This window comes from Capra hircus, assembly GCF_001704415.2.
Source record: "Capra hircus breed San Clemente chromosome X unlocalized genomic scaffold, ASM170441v1, whole genome shotgun sequence".
Lineage (NCBI taxonomy): Eukaryota > Metazoa > Chordata > Mammalia > Artiodactyla > Bovidae > Capra > Capra hircus.
This window is the reverse complement of record NW_017189517.1, coordinates 20,536,081-20,556,081: the sequence shown is the minus strand read 5'-3', so window position 1 is coordinate 20,556,081 and position 20,001 is coordinate 20,536,081. Positions and strand designations below refer to the sequence as shown.

The 20,001-nt window shown below is 40.2% G+C and overlaps 1 protein-coding gene across 4 annotated transcripts in view; it reads left to right on the top strand.

Moving 5' to 3' along the window:
* LOC102169654 (integrator complex subunit 6-like) overlaps positions 1-20,001 on the top strand; it is a 55,794-nt gene that overhangs the window by 4,562 nt on the left and 31,231 nt on the right. For all 4 annotated transcript variants that reach the window (XM_018044219.1, XM_018044220.1, XM_018044221.1 and 1 more), the window contains one exon: positions 19,295-19,444. In XM_018044219.1, the coding sequence (XP_017899708.1) occupies positions 19,295-19,444 (150 nt within the window). The remainder of the gene's footprint in view (positions 1-19,294; positions 19,445-20,001) is intronic.

Below are 20,001 nucleotides of genomic sequence, written 5' to 3'. Positions count from 1 at the left end.
GGCTCTGTCAACATGTATCAGCAAAAGGCAGCATTTTGGCTTACAGATTTAGGAAGTGAACCTGTGCTTTTTAAAGTGATCTTTATTGCAAACATTTACTGGTATTTTTAACTACGGCTTTACTTTTTCATATGCCCATGAGTATGTTTTGTGGGCCTAATTTGGAAAAGGAGTGACTTTTAGGGGAGCCTTTCACTGTGGTTGGAAGCTAAGGAAGTGCTTTTGGGTGAAGCAGCAGTAACATAGCCTGTGAGAACAAACAGAGGCAATTGCATCGAAAACTCAAAATGCTACAAAGGTGGTGCATCTACTTTTATGATTAGTTGTTTCTTCCCTGACCATGTTTCCTTTTCACCTTCCTCACTAGCCATTTGAAGCATTATTTTGAAATTGAAAAAGAGGAAAAAATCAACAAAATGAAAAGACAACCTGCTGAATGGGAGAAAATCTTTGCAAATTATGTATCTGATAAGATGTTACTATCTAAAATATTACAAGAACTCACATAACTCAATAGCAGAAAAAAACTAAACAATCTGATTTTTTAAATGGGCAGAAGATCTGAATAGACAGTTTTTCAAAGAAGATATACAGATGGACAGAGGGCTCATGAAAAGATGCTCACCATCACTAATCATCAGGGAAATGCAAATAAAACCACAATAGGATATCACCTCAGGCCTGTTAGAGTAGCTGTTATCAAAAAGACAACAGATAACAAGTGTTGGAAAGGATTTGGAGAAAAGGGAGGAGGGAATGTAAATTTGTGCAGCCACTGTGGAAAGCTGTATGGAGGTTCCTCAAAAGATTAAAGCTAGAAGTAGCATATGAGCCAGCAACTCTACTTCTGGGTATTTATCTGAAGAAAATGAAAACATTAACTTGAAAAGATATATGCACCCCCATGTTCATTGCAGTTTATTTACAATAACCAAGAAATGGAAATAACCTAAGTGTTCATTGATGTGTGAATAAAGAAAATGTAGTATATACATACAATGGAATATTATTCAGCCACAAAAAAGAAGGCAATCTTGCTATTTGTGACAACATGAATGAACCTTGAGAACATTATGTCAAGTGAAATAAGTCAGACAGAGAGAGACAAATACTATATGATCTCACTTAAATGTGGAATCGAAAACAAAACAAAAAAAGAACAAGCTCATAGATACAGAGAACAAATTGGTGGTTGTGAGAGGTGAAAGGTTGGAAGATGGGCAAAGTTGGTGAAGAATGTCAAAATGTACAAACCTCCAGGTATGAAAAAGTCATGAGATGTAATGTACAGTATGCTGATGATAGTTTATTGTATATTTGAAAATCGCTAGGAAAGTAAATCTTAAAAGTTCATAAGAAAAAAGGAAAAATGTTGTAACTTTATGTGGCAATGAGTATTAACTAGACTTATTGTGGTGATCATTTTGCGCTGTATACAAATATCAAATTATGTTGAAAACCTTAAATGAATACAGTTTTATATATCAATTACACATACATACCTAAAAAGGGAATGCTTCCAGATTTTAATCCAGCCTATAAATTAAATATATTTTACTAGAAGGAATTTTAGGAATGGAGTACTCTGACTGATAGCATTTTTTCTTTATATAAGGGTAAAAGATGGAGGAATTAGAACTTTCAGTCAGTCAGTTTAGTCGCTCAGTCGTGTCCGACTCTTTGTGACCCCATGGACTGCAGTACACCAGGCCTCCCTGTCCATCACCAATTCCCAGAGTTTACTCAAACTCATGTCCATTGAGTTGGTGATGCCATCCATGATGGGATCAGGATGGATGAGGATGCCATCTCATCCTCTGTCGTCCCTTTCTCCTCCTGCCTTCAATCTTTCCCAGCATCAGGGTCTTTTCCAGTGAGTCAGTTCTTTGCATCAGGTGGCCAAAGTATTGGAGCTTCAGCATCAGTCCTTCCAATGAATATTCAGGACTGATTTCCTTTAGGGTGGACTGGTTGGATCTCCTTGCAGTCCAAGGGACTCTCAAGAATCTTCTCCAACACCACAGTTCAAAAGCATCAATTCTTTGGTGCTCATCTTTCTTTATAGTCCAACTCACATCCATACATGACTACTGGAAAAACCATAGCCTTGATTGGATGGACCTTTGTCGTCAAAGTAATGTCTCTGCTTTTTAACATGCTGTCTAGGTTGGTCATAACTTTTCTTCCAAGGAGCAAGCATCTTTTAATTTCATGGCTGCAGTCACCATCTGCAGTGATTTTGGAGCCCCCCAAAATAGTCTGACACTGTTTCCCCATCTATTTGCCATGAAGTGATGGGGCCAGATGCCATGATCTTAGTTTTCTGAATGTTGAGCTTTAAACCAACTTTTTCACTCTCCTCTTTCACTTTCATCAAGAGGTACTTTAGTTCTTCTTTGCTTTCTGCCATTAGAACTTTAGTGAAAGCTTATACAGAGACCCCTCTACCAGTCATGTGTATACCACTATATTTATGTGCACTTTTGTTTGTTGTTTAGTTTTGCAGCGAAAAAATATTCCTTGTTTTAAAGAAGAGAGAGAAAAGTGGGGAAGTTTTGGTGGAAGACTAACTCTGTGGTCAAGGGAATTAACACTGCCATTTTCAGGTTAGGTGCAAGCTGGAAGATGACTGTGGAATGCTGAGAAAATTATGGAGTCCTGTCTGTTCTGTATTCTAAACCTCTCTTGTGCCCATTCATTCTTTTTTTCAAGTTTCTATTTTATTGATTTTGATTTTATTTATTTATTTTTGACTGTGCTGGGTCTTAGTTGCTGTGTGCAGCTTCCTCTGGTTGTGGTGAGCAGGGGCTACTCTCTAGTCGTGGTGCATTGGTTTCTCATTGCAGTGGCTTCTCTTGTTGCAGCTCACGGGCTCTAGGCGAACAGGCTCAGTAGTTATGGTGTGGACTTTGTTGCTCTGTGGCATGTGGGATCTTTCTGGACCAGGGATCAAACTTGTGTCCCTGCATTAGTAGGTGGATTCTTAACCACTGGACCACCAGGGAAGTCCCTATCCATTCATTCTTATTTGCTCCTCTCTTGTTTCAACTTTCAACAGTCTTCACCTGGACCATTGTGGCAGCAGCCACTCACTTGGTCTCCCTACTTCTGGTCTTGTTCACCTCTGATTCTTCACCCTCATTGCCACTAGATTGCTCATTCATAAAATAAAGTAAAATAAAAACTCATTCCCACACTAAAAATTCTTCACTGACTCCCCATTATATTTCAGAATAAAATGCCTGCTCCTTAGTTTGGCTTTGCCCACAGTGTCTCCTCACGCTCTTTTCCTGGACTTCAGGCTCCAACCACAATAAGAACTTGACCATCTTCTTCAGACTCAATATGCCTCTTGCTTCTGTATCATTGCTTATGTGGTTCCCTCTGCTTGATTAGCCTGACATGCCTCAATTCTTCATTCTACACTGTCAAAAGTCATCCTGCCCCTCTGCCCACCCCTACTGCAAACAGTGTAACAACTTCCACTATGATCCCTTATCCCTCTGTCCAGAAGGTGCTGCTTGCTTCTTGCAATCACTTCCTCTCCTGAAGATAGCCATTGTTCTAACTTTTACCACTATTGTGGTGATATGACCAAAATAGTGTTTCTGGAAGAGAAGTCTGACATTGGACTGCTACTACAGCAATCTAGGCTTTTATAAACCATATGTTCAATGAGCACCCTCTGTGGACTATACTATACTATACTTGGAGCCTAAGGTAATTCCAAGAAATACTTGGCCCAAGGGGAGATTGGAATAGCAAAAGATATAGTCTTAATCCTCAGGGTCTTGAGAATAGTCACTGGAAGAAGCTGACTGGAAAATGTGGAGTAAGGTATGGGGGATGTCAACAACAGTGGATTCTTAACCAACAGATTGGAGGTGAGGGAGGGAAGATTGACAAGACACAGTGTTAATTCAGTTTCAAAAGGGCTTTGAAACCTCCAAGCTAGAGTTTGTACATTTCTCCTGAAAGGAAGAGCTATGAGGTGGATTTGAAGACAAATAGGGTAAGGATTCGGAGAAGGAAATGGCAACCCACTCCAGTGTTCTTGCCTGGAGAATCCCAGGGGCAGGGGAGCCTGGTGGGCTGCTGTCTATGGGGTCGCATAGAGTCGGACACGACTGAAGCAACTTAGCAGCAGCAGCAGCAAGGTAAGGATTGTGTGCTTGTTTGATGATGAGGCAGAAGCCTGTGTTGAGATGGGCTGTGGAGAGGGGAGGATGAAAGGTGGGAGAGATTTAAAATATGTAGTTGAAGTTGCCCCATTTTGCATGAATGCTAGTCACTTGAAAGCTTTTGACTTTGAGGTTGGGATAGGGGGTAGGAGGGACTGTGGAAGGACAGGGCAACCATATGGAAAGGGCACATATGTCCTTTACATTTTGCCTTTGCTTCAAGAAGACAACTGCTCCGAATACAGGGTTCTCACTTTCACAGAGTGTTCCAAAATGACAGCTCGTCCACATTTCAGGAACAAATGTGCTTTCTAGAGAAGGGCAGGATTGAAGGACGCTCTGTGTGTGGGGAAGAGAGGACGGGGATGAAGAAGGGAACCAATTGGTTTAATTTAAGTACTTAAATGAGAAAGTCTTTGTAAACATGTCTTTCAGCACCCTTTTACCAAGAGTGTAGATGAGAGATCCAGGCAGTCCCTTTGTGTGCCTATTGGAAGCTTGGAACACACTATCTCCTGGATACAGTGTTCTAAATGGTGATTAGGTTCCCAGACCTTCCTCCCCAGGAAAGCCTATTTAACCCTTAATGCCACTTATCCATTGAACTATTGTGTTTGCTATTGTTTCTACTGGGAAATGGAGTTGGGATTCCAAGGTGCTTTGTTTAAAACACATCCTTTCCCCCCTTCTTCCTCATAGTTCCAGGTGGACTAGTAGTCCCAGAGAGGGGTGGGGACACTGTTAGAGCTCCAGCAATGAGGGTGAAGAGCTGAGACGGCAGTGAGGGCAGGTCTGACTCTTCAGATATAACAGTCATTCACAGTAGATTGGTTGTATTTGCACCATTCAGGACAGCATCCCCTAGCCACATGTGGTTATTCAGCACTTGAATAGGTGGCTAGTTGAAATCAAGATGTTCTGTAAGTATAAACTAAACGTGAGATTTTGAAGATTTAGTACCAAAACTGTATAAAATATATCATTAAGAATTTTTATATTGACTACAAATTTAAACAATATTTTTGATATACTTTGTTAAATATTTATCTCGCTTGTATTTTTTAAATGTGGCTACATATGTGGCTCACCCTATATTTTTATTAGACAGCACTGTTGGTCTTTATTTTTTTCTTCATATATTTATGACAGTCATGTCCTAGAAATTGTTACTGAACGAGGATCCTCTCTCTCAAAGTTCTGTTTTAAATGAGCACTTCCATAATGGAGTCATTTGTGCATGAAAGGTTATCATACAGTTCAGAGTTGATGGGTTGATAACCCTTGGCCCTGGGGCAAAAGTATGAAAGCATCCCATTCTTGTTTGTATTGAAAGCCAGTTTGGTTGCTTCGACTTTTGGATGTAGTTGGTGATCCAACTGGTTGGGTTAGAAGTTTTTTTCCTGGGCTAAGTACAAAAGAATATATATGTGAACTCCTAATAAGACTATAGTCATTTAGAATTCTGTTTGTAATATGTGGCTCATCAGTGGCATGAAATGTTCCATGCTTCTAGTGTTATTAGAAATATGTAACATATCCCTTACTAGATTTACATAGCTACTTGGCCCTAGAATTCCCAAGAACAGTATTCATCAAGAAAAAGAGGATAAAGGATAAATTCTTTAGCTTGGCATAGTGTAAAACCTAAGAAACAAAGAAGGGTTTGTATCAATGCTCTTGTTGAAGGCTTTCTTGAGGTTCCCTAGCAAAGCTCTTGTCTTGTATCATGGGAAGTCATCAGTAGCATTAAAAGGAAGGGGGTTGTCAAGTGAAGCCAATGGAGGGTTCCCAGAATTATTACTTTCTCTAAGCTCAGTATTCCTAAGGTGGTTACAGGAGTGACAATGTTATTTTTTGTTACTGTAATGGGTCCCATTTAAGGAATAAATACCAATATCTAATTCTGAGCCTGAGTGAGAGTACAGATATGCTGGTGAATAACATGTATATTGGAGAAAGCCATGGCAACCCACTTCAGTATTCTTGCCTGGAGAACTCCATGAACAGAGGAGCCTGGTGGGCTACAGTCCGTAGAGTTGCAAAGCGTCAAACACAACTGAGCGACTAACACACAACGTGTATATGATGTGGAGCCATTTTATAGCCCTAGTTATAAATCCTTCTGAAACTTATCTTATAGTCAAAGATGTTATCTGACTTTCACAGATATAACTTGACTTATATCTGCTTCCGTAATAATAAGCAATAATATAATAGCTTTCTAATAATAGCTGTTGACATTTATTGAGTAATGCTGATGTACAGGGCAATGTGCCAATGAATGTACAGTGCTTATTTCATTTATCTTCCCAACTAACCTAAATCGCAGGTACTACTATTATCCCCACTTAGCAGATAAGGAAACTGGGGCCCAGAAAGGTTAACTAATGTGGTTGAATAGTAACTTAGGTCTCTGTGTATTCCAGAGTCTTAAGTAGCGAGCCACTTCACTTTTTATCAATTATGGTAGGATATTCCTTTTAATAACTTCTCAGTGATATTTTCTAATTGTGGGATATGTCCTAGAATCATGTATTTTAGACAGAATTATCATGCTACTGTTTATAGTTGTTTTTGATAACAACGTGTGATATTGGGTTGGCCAAAAAAATAGTTCAGGTTTTTCTGTAACATTCTATGGAAACCCAAACAAACTTTTTGGCCAGCCCGATATTAGCGCAAGTACTTGATGAATGAAAATTATTACTGCTAGTGTTACCATTTTGACTATTTCTCTGACTCTATGTAGGTGAATATCATGGTACATTTTTCTGTGAAACGCTTAGGTCTTTGATTATGCCCCCACTGAGGGAAAGATGTGGAGTTGTTGGGACTCCCAGTTGATGGAGCTTGAGATAGTTGGGAGCAGAGGTTGAGGACTGGGGCCTAGGCTGAGTAGGCCCTGTAGGAAGAATGATAGGCTTGAAAAAGCAACAGGGTGGTCTTTGGCTATTTAGTGGTCTCCAGAAACTGAGATGTCATCTTCACTCTGTCAGTCTCCTGAAAATGTTTTTCTTGTAGGAGAACAAAAGACAGCCGATGTAGTACACAGTAGCCATTTAGTTGCCTTTAATCCACAACCTGCGGGAGAGGCAGCAGTGGTTTTGTAAAAAGCCTGAATGCACCCTACTGCCTTCACAGAGTTTTATCTATCAGCCAGTGCCTCCTCTCCCCGTTCACTCCTCATTTCAGCCGCATCTCTGCTTAGTTAGGTTGGTAAGAGGTGAATTTCAGAAGACTGGAGGTGCTACCCAACTAAGCCACTGGGGTCTTAACAAGAGAAAAGTCATACCACGACGTCTGTGCTGATGTGCCAGATGTTCATAGAAAAAATAGAGTTCTGTATCTTAAACTATATGTCTGATAAATTGCACTTGCTCTTTTGTTAGTTACATCCTGCTCTGTAAGACACACAGTTCAGTAAACTTAGTACTAAGTACTCTGGACTTGGATGTTATTGAACAGAAGACTCAAACCATTTATTTGGGCAATTAAGGAGTAGTACTGTTGAGGGAAGTAAAATATAGTTTATTAAGGTCTTCAGATTTATTGTGTGTGTGCTCAGTTCCCCAGTTGTGTCTGACTCTTTGTGGCCCAGTGGACTGTAGGCCGCTAGGCCCCTCTGTCCATGAGATTTCCCAGGCAAGAATACTGGAGTAGGTTTCCATTTCCTTCTTCAGGGGATCTTGCTGACCCAGGGATCAAACGCATGTCTCCTGTGTCCCCTGCATTGGTAGGGGGATTCTTTACCACTGAGTCACCTGGGAAGCCCACTATGTAGCTACTTGGGCTTATTTACTAATGTTTATTCTTTTTGTCCTTGCCTATATTTAAAACTGTTAATGCTCCTTCCTTCCAGAAACTTATCACCTTCTCCATTCTGTTTTTCCACCCCTCTTTTCTTTCTGATAAGTGTGTCCCTATCTGCAGAATTCTTTCCCTTGGTGAATGCATTCTACATCAATCATGGTTTCAAATATTCCTTTTACTCTCCATCTTTAGCTTCTCACCCGAGCATCTCTAGCTCATGACGGGACATCTACACTTGACTACCTTTTAATTTTAATTTTTTTAATTTTTTGGCCATGCTGCAGCCATGTGGGATCTTAGTTCCCCGACCAGGGACTGAACGTGTACCTCCTGCATTGGCAGTGCAGAGTCTTCACCACTGGACCACTAGGGAAGTCTCTGCCTATCTTTCCATCAGCTCATAGCATGTCAAACAGATCTCCCTATGGCTCTAAAACTATCCTGTCTTCTATATTCCCCATCTTTTACTCACCCAGGATTGCAAGCTGGGCATTATTCACCTTTGATCCTGTCCTTCCATCTTCTAAGGCCCATGCCTTTGAAATATCCTTTATATATGTTCCTTCAACTCAATTTCTGGTGCCATCACTTCAGTCCAGGTCCTGACTTCTATGCTTTGGCCTGTAACAACCTTCTTCTGGAATATCCCAGTGAGTTCAGTTCAGACGCTCAGCCATGTCCGACTCTTTGTGACCCCATGGACTGTAGCACGCGAGGCTTCCCTGTCCATCACCAACTCCAGGAGCTTGCTCAAACTCATGTCCATCGAGTCGGTGATGCCATCCAACCATCTCATCCTTTGTTGTCCCCTTCTCCTCCTGCCTTCAGTCTTTCCCAGTAGTGGAGTCTCCCAAGTGCCTCGCAAATTCCTATTCTACCCACACCAAGTGCTAACTTTCTAAAAAAGCTGATTTCATCCTATCACTCCCCTGCTCACAACCCTTCAGAGACTCCCCAGTGCCTATGGAATCAAGCCAAAATTGCTCAGTCTGCCATTCTGAGCTCTCTAGGGCCTGTTCCATGTATCTGTATAAACGTGTTTCCCCTCATTCCCTCACAGGAGACCTGCCCTTCAGCCAGACCTCTCTTTCTACCACCTGAGTTTGTGTCCCCATTCCTGATGCCAACTCTTAGACCATCAGTTAACCAAAGGGAGAAGAGATAGAGAGCCAGAGGAGCCAGAGGCCCAGGGGAGGAGAGAAAATGCACTGAAAGCATGCCAGTTAAGGGTGTGACTTGAGGAGAAGGAGGATGTGACAGAAGATGCTTTAAATGCTGTTGTAATGATGAGAATTTGCAGTAGGAAGGGGGAGAGAGCTGGATTACTAAAAGGTTAGATGTTAAAACATCTAAACCAAGATGTTTAGATTTAAATTGGCCTTCAGTTGCCAGGAAGCCCTGCTGTTTAATCAGAAGCCCCACACAACTAGACATTGAGTAATGGGATTCTTCCAGTGTTCTTGCCTGGAGAATTCCAGGGACTGGGGAGCCTGGTGGGCTGCCGTCTATGCGGTCGCATAGAGTTGGACACGACTGAAGTGACTTAGCAGCAGCAGGGAGAATATCTAGCCTTTTAATACAGCCACGACATGGGAAAGTTGGGGGTCCTTCCTGTTGTATGTCTTGTAGAAGAACATGCATGATGTTTGGAGCCCCAGTGGTCCATTTTTCTTAAAAGCTGAACTGTGTTTAGACATTGTAAATTCCATTTCATTCGTGAAGCTGTATGTTAGCAGTTTATTTCAAGTCTTTCTAGGTACTTTCATAAAAATTAGATTTGAAAAAGCGGTCACAGGATAGCCTGTCTGTTAGATCACACCATCCACAGTCAAGTAAGTCTGGCAAGTCATGTCTCTTTGGACTGGGAGGTAGAGACCAGGATTCTGTAGCCATAGTCTGCTACTGATTAGATACATGACCCAAGACAAGTCACTTAACCTTTTAAGGTGTCAGTTTTCTTATCTGTAAAATGAAGGGATTAGACTAGATTATTTCCACTATTCCTTCTGAAAAAGTCCAGGAGAGAATTGTATAACTGAAAGGCAGGAAGTGGAATAATTCAGGCTGGGAAGTCAGGGTGATTTCAAACTTGCTTCAAAATTTTAGAAAACAGTTTCTGTAAGTGGTTAATGTGCTGTATCACATATCTACTGGTTAGATCAGTCACTCCAACTTATTGGTAAATGTCATTTCATTTTATTGGAGTCATTTCTGTTTGCTGCCAAACAATTTAAAGTTCAAGACAGATTCCTAGCCATGGTTACCTCTAAAGAGTGGAACTGACAGTTTGGTGAAGAGATAGACTAACTTTGTATTTCTGTTGGGATTTTTAACGATGAATGTGCGTTACTTTTATCATGTGAAAAACAGTTTATAAAATTTTTTGAGAGAATTTTAAATAAAGAATTAGTCTGGAGGAAAGAGATGCCATAAGATCTTTAGAAAGTAAGGAATGACCATTCTGCTCTCTCCTTTGTTAAATACTTTCTGTAATGTTTGGGTGGCTTAATCTCACTCCTGTCCCTGTGTATTTTTTTCCCAAGGCCACTTTTGTTGATTTTTATCTTGTGTGTGTGTTCATAAAAATGTCTTCTATCAGAACCCCAAATCTAAACAGTTGAACATGAGCCTTGTACTATAGCATTTTTTTTGTTTGGTTGGGTTTTTTCTTTTTTTTAATAATGGCTATTGGTCAATAGTTACAGTTGAATTGGACAGGGAGTGAAAGAGGAAACAATATTTATATCTGACCACATTTGGTAAATTCTTTGCAACTCTATGGCATTTTTCTTTCAGTAGCAGTTCAATTGTTTCTCGGACAGAGGAAAAACTTTGCTTTCTACACGTTAGCATCCTCTGGTGGAGATCAAATTACTTTTGATCTTATGCTTTCTCTGAGAGGTGTGCTACTTTATAATTTTATTTTAATTCTCTGGGGTAAGAATTGAAAAGTAATACATGAATTTTGCAAATATTTTAGGCTAATCCCTATGATTGTTAATCTACCAAAAAACCCTCAAACTAGGTATCTTAAAGAGATCAGTGACACAAAAATGGTAAACTTTGTAAGGATGAAATCATGTCTTTGCCCAGTTTACTTAAAAACTTGTGGTTATGAGAGTCTTTAACCATCTGCTGAAAAAAAAAAACAATCCAGCAGGCCACAGTCTGTCAAATAAATTTCTGCAACATACTAGGAAATCAGTTTCTAAGAACTTCTTTAAAAAGTAGAAGACTCAAGTAAGCCAGATTTCTTTTACATGATCTTGGCTGGTAGTATTTCCTGAAGCTTGTGGATGGAAATTCATGGGCTGAACCACAGAATGATAGTATTCAGAGTTCTCTGGGAGAGAACTGATGTAATCAAATAAAATGGACTTCGGGCATTTTACCAAGTTCAAGACACTAAGAGTGCCCCTAGGGAAACGTTGACAAAAAGGAATCCAAGAAAACTGGATATTCTTAAAACAAGTTATTTTACAACAGAAAGCTGTACTGGTACACATAAAACACAGAATAATAGAATGCCTCCTTTGAACCTAGAAGTGTATCAGTACCTTGAATCAAGTGAGAAAACCACCCTCACACAAAAAAGTAAAATCAGACCAAATTACTAGAGTATTAAGGGGGAAAATTGTATTAGATAGGGTCTGAAAGTAGAATGCAAAATAGAGAGTTTTTCAAAGTTGATACAAGAAGGAAGAAAATCATAAAATGATACAGTGTCTTCCTAATGTGTATTTCACAAATTTAACAACCTTCTTTATAGGTGTGCTAGCTGTAAACACAATTTTAAAAGACATTTGAGCATATTAAAGTGATTTCAGCTGTTACATGTTCTGTTTACCTAAGAGGGTAAGTAAACCTCCTCTTATATGTATCAGAATTGGAGTCCGTTTTAGTTGCGAGAAGATAATTCTCAAAGTTGAAGACTTTTAACTTGCACAAATATTCCATATAAGGCTAAGGGCAAAGACCAAGGGGAAAGTCGTATGTCTTCTCAGGAGACAGAGTTGATTAGAAAAGCAGGGCTTCTTATTTTTCATGTCATCCTGTCCCACTGATCAGTTTACCAACACGAGAACAGTTTGTGATGACAAAGATGATAGAATGGTAAATTGGAGAAGAAGGTTAAGTTGGTTGAAAAGATACTGTTGAAGTTGATTTATTCAAATTGTCTGGGATGTTGCAGAACAAGTTTTTCCCAAACTATGGAGAGCAGATGGAAAAAGGAAAATAGTTTATCTTTCAAGGAGAGAAATGATGGCCCTGCTAAATTTAGACTCTTTGGCCTTAACTTGCAACATCTGGGAAAATACTCAAATCTGTTCATCATCTCGTTTGTAACCACCTAGAAGAAGAGCTCAAAGTTCAGGATAGTCTTCTGTATGGGTTTATGAAGGGCATATATAACTAGACTGATTTCATTTCCTTTCATTAAAGTTAAAAAGTCTTGTCAAAGAGAAGGAAACATGCATTTTCTCTCTGGAATCCAGTGAGGCTTTTTCTTCATTGTGATGCACTTGCTAACCAGCTAGGAAGCCTTGGACTGAATTGAACTGCTCTTCAGGGCAGGGTCCAAATAGGCTTTTCAGGACAGTCAGAGGGACTGAGCACGTGATGCTCCTTCAGTGAGAGAGAACCTGGCTTGTGACAATCTGTAATATAGAAGGATTATTTTTGCTATTTGAAAAGATTCACTGCCATTCATTCCCTTTCAGAAGCTGTCACCCTAGAAAATTTTAGCTATTTAACTTTTTAAATTTATAAATATTCCATTTGTAAGGTCTTTTAGGGGGCGTTTCTCCTGTGGAAAGTTAGATGCAGCTGCCCTAAAAAAATGTTTTTCAGTTACCTTGGATGGAGAAACCAAAAACACATTCATTAAATCTTCACTATATACTAAATCTAACACGATCATTTATAATTTGGAAAAGGATTACAGGTGACCTTTAGAGATAGAACAAGGGTTTATAGAACAAGCTCTAACACCACTCCCACATCCCCTCCAAGGACAGTTCATCTGTTCTTTGTCTCTTTTTCTTGTTTATACTTCCTGGTAAGATTTCCTTGGAGGAAAGGGGGTCTTCATTTTAAAAAATAAAAATAAAACAAGCATCAGTGAATCAGAGAAATGGTCCTGCTGAAATGGGGTGGAGTTCAGAAAGGACAAGTGTTAGGATACTGAGGTTTGGAGGAGCCGTTAAATAACATCCCTACCTTTCCCTCATCCATTGAAACCAATGGAGAAATAAGGCAGACACAGGAACCAGCCAGTGTTCTAAATAACAGCCTTATTCCTAATAAAAGCTATACTGGAGGGTGTAGCCTAGATGTGTGTTCATGAAAAGCTTCCACATAGTTCACATGTGTTGACAGACCTCCACTAAGGTCTGTTGTAGGGGCAGAACCTACCCTTTAAACACCATAACGTCAGAGGACAGACCAGATAAGAAGATGGAAATAGGGGTGCAGAGGGTAATAGAAAATATTTCTTTTAGGCTTTACCTTTCTGAGGAAATAAATACAAACTCTTTCCTTTCTGTGCTGATATTAGTGGGGAATAAACAACTAGTGGGATAGTCTGTAGAGCTTTGGGGAGAACCCAAGTCACTGATAGAGTAAAAGGCCCATGCTATTTCTGCTGACATTCAAAGATGTCTTTAGTTGGCTATACACATTTAAACCAGGCCTGAATTAGCATTTTTATTAAGATATGAGGCATTTTTCTTTCTGTAATTCAGATTTTTTTTTAACAAGGTCACTAGTAGAGAGTGACTGGGGGCTATTTTATTTATTTATTTATTTTTGGCTGTGCGCTGCAGCGTGTGGGATCTTAACTTCCTGACCACAGATCGAACCCATGCCCCCTGCATTGGGAGCACAGAGTCTTAACCACTGGACCATCAGGGAAGTCCCTGTAAGTCAAACTTATATAAAGGATGAATACAAGGTATGGAATAATAGAATATAAAGGCTGAAAAGGATCTTAGAATTGGTTTTCAATGTTTCATTGCTTAAATGAGGAAACAGCTCCAGTAAGGGGTAAACGGTTTACTCTGGACCACTTGTTTTGCTAGTTAATTATGGTCAGGATTGGACCAGGGTCTTCACTGGAGCAGGGTCTTCACTGCTCCCCACACCCAACTGTTCTGCATTCTGACATCAGGGAAAGTAGGCTTAAATGAAATTTGGAAATTCTATTAAACTTATGAACGTTTAAGCTAGTATAACAAGACATGTCTCTGGGTTGCCTATATGGAACATGTAGAAGAGTCTCTAGTAGAATGGTTTGCATTGGTGGGTCTACAGTTAGGCTGTGCTGTGTGCTGTGCTGTGCTTAGTCACTCAGTCGTGTCCAGCGCTTTGGGGCCCCGTGGACCGCAGCCCGCCAGGCTCCTCTGTCCATGGGATTCTCCAGGCAAGAATGCTGGAACGGGTTGCCATGCCCTCCTCCAGGGGATCTCCCCAACCCTGGGATCGAACCCAGGTCTCCCACATTGCAGGTGTATTCTTTACCGTCTGAGCCACTAGGGAAGCCCACAGTTAGGCTACCTGGGTTCAAATCCTGGCTGTGTCATTTACTAGTTGTTTTGACCTAGACAAGATGCTTATCCTCTCTGAGCCTCAGTGTGCTCATCTATTAAATGGGAAATAATAATAGTACCCACTTCGCAGGGTGGTTATGAGGCTCAGATGAGAAGGATACATATGAAATATTCTGTTTAGCATAAGCGAGTTCCTGACACATAGGCACTGATAAATATTGCCTGTGATTATTATTTATTGTCATATCATTATCCTCATTTTACTTCTGGGGGACTTTAAAAACTTGATCTGTGAAGACAGCAAAGTCTTAGTTTAGAATTCCCCCCACTCCAGCTTACTCCTTTTTCCTAAACATCTATTCTTCAGTTCTCTCAGGTTAGAAGTTTTGTAATCATCTTTTACTCTGCCTCCTTTAGGCCTATTGTCTGTCTGTCACCAAGTCCTGTCTTGGTGGTTCAAATGTTTCTCAATTAACCCCTTTCTCTTCATTTCTGTCCTAATTCAGACCCTGATTCCCTCAGACCTGGATGCCTATTCAAACCTCCTAGCTTCTTTTTCCTAGCCACAGCTTCTTCTTCTTCAGTCTATCCTATAATTCACTGCCAGACTGACCTTCCTGAGATGCTGTTTGATCCTGTCTCCCCCTGCCTTGGAATCTGTAATGAGTCTATTTTCTGCCAATGCAAGGCCAAGTTCTCCTGCCTGACCTTCAGCTCCCTCTAGATCCTCTCTACCCAATAGGTATTTAATGCCAGCCATCCACAGCAGTTCAGATTTTCTAGTAGCCACGTTAAAAAGTAATCTCTAGTCAGACTGGCCATGTTTCAAGTTCTCAGTGGCCCCGTGTGGCTGAATGGTGCAACTCCAGACTGTGCCTCTCTGACTGTCCCCACTCCCCAAACAAGACATACCCACATCTTACTTCCTCCTGGTTTATGAAAACAAAATAGGGACGGTAATACCATCCTTATTTTATAGGATTGTCTTAGGCAAATGTGAAGTGTGAAAGTGCTTTGTAAGCTGTAAAGCTCCATAAAAAATATGAAAATTATTGTCAAAAGTAAAGGCTTTACTGTGGGAGATTGAATACATGTATGTGTACATGTATATGTATGGCTGAGTCTCTTTGCTGTCCACCTGAAACTATCACAACATTGGTAATCAGCTATACTCCAATATAAAACAAGAAGTTATAAAAAAGAAAGGTTTTACTGACATAAAAGTAGGATATCTTTGGAGTAATTTGAAATAAAAGACTTTATTAAGAACAACGAGCTGTCCTAAATTCATTTATGAAAAAATCAACTACAAGCAGTGACTGAAGAATATAAACATCTACTTTCTCCCACTGGCTCTAAATAATTATCTTTTGGGAAGAATTTTTCACATTAATAAGACTCTCCAGATATTTAAATTCCTCTTTAGGCCTTTTTTCCCCTTCAGCATTCTGAGGACTGGATTTAGGGGCATTAATTCTTCTCTAGAAGAAACTAAACTGCTACCAGGAAGTTTATTGTTTTGGGTAGTAAGTATAGTCCATACACTTTTAGCACTGAGACAGCCCTAGCATTCAAATCTCGTGTATTATCTAATTCATTGCAAAGGATTGGAATTGGCCTAAAAATTGAATGCCAGTGATTCATTCAGGTGTAGTGATTCATTTCAATTTGTAAAACGTTTTCAACTCATATGATAAAGGAAATTTTAAGGAGCAATTATTCTGACAGGTGGATTAGTGACAATTTGTACACAATATTTGAAACACTGATGAGTTATAGGGTGCTTGCCTAGATGGTACTCAAACCTTATCCCAACCCTTTACCAGATTAAATAGTTCACTATTTTTTCTTTAGTTGTGCCTTGAATTATCTGGTGCCTCTCAGAAATTCAACACTCACTGCAGATAGAACTAAGATTGCAGTGTAGAAGTTAGATTGCTAAATGAAGTCATTCTGGAAAAAAAAAAGTCTATAAAGTGGCTTCTGGGTGAAAGACCCCACCATTCACAGGTTTGCCCAAGCCAGAAAACTCAGCCTAATGTATGACCCTTTTTATCCCTCATGCATCCCCCTAATTAGCTACTAAATCCTTCTGACTCCACCCACCTCTGAAATACTTCTTTAATCTGCAGCCTCCTCTCCATCTCCACTGCCCTCCCTCAGGCTTTCATCACATTTCTTGTAGGTTATTGCAACATTCCCCAAACCCGTTTCCCTACCTCAAGCGTCAGCTTCCCCTCCACCCCACAATTTATTCTCCAACTCCCAAGAGAATGATCTTGCTAAAATACAGATATGATCATGCCACTCCCCTAATAAAAACTTCAAGTCATTCCTAGGGCCGACAGATAAAATCCAAAGTACTGAGCACAATGTACAAAGCACATTACAGTCAGAGCCCAGCTTATCAGCTTTGCCTCCCACCGTGTACCCAGAGCGATGATAATCAAATTACTTGTGGCTCCCCAGGAAGCCCTAGCCTTTTATAAACTCTCTGTTCTCTTCCTTTGGACTGCCCCCTCCACTCCTCACATCAGCGTAGGGATCCCGTGATCTTTTCCTGCCATTGGGTGTGTGTGTTAGTCGCTCAGTCGTGTCCAACGCTTTGGGACCCCATGGACTGTAGCCCACCAGGCTCCTTTGTCCATGGGATTCTCCAGGCAAGACTACTGGAGTGGGTTGCCATTTCCTTCTCCAAGTCTCCTGCCATTAGACTTCTTCAAATGCCCAATCTTCTGTGACAGGCTTTCCTAACTCCCTGGTTATCTGTTCTTTCCGTCCCCATAACTGCATTTCTTATTCCTTTGCTGCTTGAACTCATCAAGGGCTAATTCCTTTCAATATCTCCAGCATAGCATAGTTGGTCCATAAAAATTGGTTGGATAAATAAAGGAAAGAATTGATACTATCCCTCTCCCCCACCCCCAGCTGTAGACCTTCTCTTCTACTTCAAAGAATAAGTTTTTAATTCAGTGTGATTTATAATCATCTGATATTTCTAAGTATTTGATGAGGACAGTTGAAATAATAATCCTTGCTTTTAAGTAAACTGATAAGATATTCCTTGGGCCAAAGGAATACATGGAAAGATTTTACCTTTAGATGCTTTGACTTATAGTGTATGTTAGGAAACACACATACAATGCACATTTTTAACTTCACAGAATCCAGACTGTTGGACAGGAAAGGATCTTAAATAAGGATCACCTTCACCTTGAATGGTTATGAAGATTGGGTACTGTTCAAAGCTAGGGGACACCATTCTCGTTTGAATGGCTCTCCAGGGCTGTAACATACACAGCCTCACACAATATCCCTGTTTATCTAAATCTCTTCATTTTCAGATAATGAAGTGTAGGTCCTAAGAGCCAACAAAGTTGCTCAAGGTTATGCAGATACTTCATAGCAGGGTACAGGCAATCTCTTCTGCCTCTCAGTCATTCTGACCCAGATTGCTTTAGAAGGCTATAAAACTAGAAAAGATAATGTTTGCTCTACTTGTATGGATAATGGTCTTTAGCTAAATATGAAACTTCAATCATTTCATTTAGTTTTGCATTCTTTGCTCTGGCTTTCCACCTCCAGCTGCACTGATCTGGTGGGCATGACTTCAGCTTTCAGCATATTACACGACTGCCCTTAGGGCAGTTACCCTTTGTCCCACCGGGTTGCCAAGCTGTGCTGCCTGCCCTCTACCTTGCTGGTCTACTCCTTTGTGACCTGTTAGCTGCCATCTTCTTTTTGCTTCTCTTCTTGGCATTTCGTGCTGCTTCGTTTTTATAGCCACGTTGCTGACCAGTCAATGTGGTCCTTTCCTTTTATTCCAAACCATTCAACCACAGCGTATTGGCTGTTGACCTTGAGTTTTTGGTTCTCTGCTACTGTTCGTACCAGCTAGGGATGCCTAGGCTATGCTGCTTCTTTGCCAAATGTTTTTGTTTCTTTTCTTTCTCCCTTACTCTAGATTTGGGGCTTTCTGAATGCTTAAAGATGCCAGACAGGTTGTCTCCAGATACTTGTGACTCCATTCCTATAATTCTCCTTATACTTTTGTTTAAAGTGAAAGTATTGTTTGGGAAGAATTATCTTGGTTAGAAAAGCTCAGGTAGGTCAGATGCTCATAATAGTTGATTGTATCAAGGATGATGCATTAAAAAAAAATAACTCCTTCTTCTCCCCCTTATTCCTTGTTCATCCTCAGTGTCAAACTAAAGTAAATACTGTGGTGTTTTGGTAGATTTGATTGAGCCTGAATAGAAAACTAGTAGACTTCTTGAGCCAAAGCCCACCAGCCATAATGGACTGAATTCACTGTTTGCATCTTTGCTCTTGATCATTAAGGGTGGCAGATCTTTCTCAAACTGGTTGCTTGCTTTAGTTCCATTTGATCAGTCAATATATAGAATATAATATACTTAATGAACTATCGGGCTTCCCCAATGGCTCAGTGGGTAAAGAATCTGCCTGCAATGCAGGAGATGTGGGTTTGGTCCCTGGGTTGGGAAGATCCCCTGGAGAAGGAAATGGCAACCCACTCCAGTATTTTTGCCTGGAGAATTCTATGGACTGAGGAGCCTGGGGACCTACAGTCCATGGGGTCGCAAAGAGTCAGACAACTGAGCAACTAAGCACACACATGCGCACAAGAAATTATTGATTTGTTAGAGGTTTGATACTTGTTATTTAGTGGTTGTTTGCATTTTATATATTGTTCATTGTGTAATTGGGAATTTTTTGTAAATGTTTGGCTTTCAGGCTGGTTGGAAGGAAAATCACGCAACATTCATGAGTGAACTAAAAAATCTTCAGGCTTCTGGACTGACTACTCTTGGTCAGGCTCTAAGATCCTCATTTGATTTGTTAAATCTCAATAGATTAATATCTGGAATAGACAATTATGGACAGGTAAAAAATTCTTTGAGTGAGTATAGCTAATTTATTTTGGTGACTTGGGGTAAGAATTTAAAATTGGGCATGGCAACCAAGTTTTCTGCTCCTTTTCATAACATCCAAAAGGAGGTCCATGTGTAGTTTAAATATATACTATAACAAAAATCCTTTATGTAGAGTCTTTTATGTGCTTTGACCATAAAATAGTTAAAATTGCCTACCCATCAGATCATCAGTTATAACGGGATGAATAAATTGTTGAAAAATATTGGAACAAGACAGTTGAAGAGAAATTTTCGGAGTCCTAAGTCCCTCATCCCTCCCAAGTCAATGAAAAAGCTCTATCATAAGAGGAAGGCAGAATAGCATTTGCTGCAGCTATCATTGCACTTTTCTACTGTATAAACTGCTCACAATAACCAGAGTCACGTCCAGGTTACAAATATAAGTCATTATATCCCCCTTTCTGTGCCAAGATTCTGAATGGAATCATGGGTGTGGATGATGCTGCCATTGTAATGTCTTTAATATCTTTCATGGTTACCTAGAAAGCAGAGCGGGGGCGGAGGGGA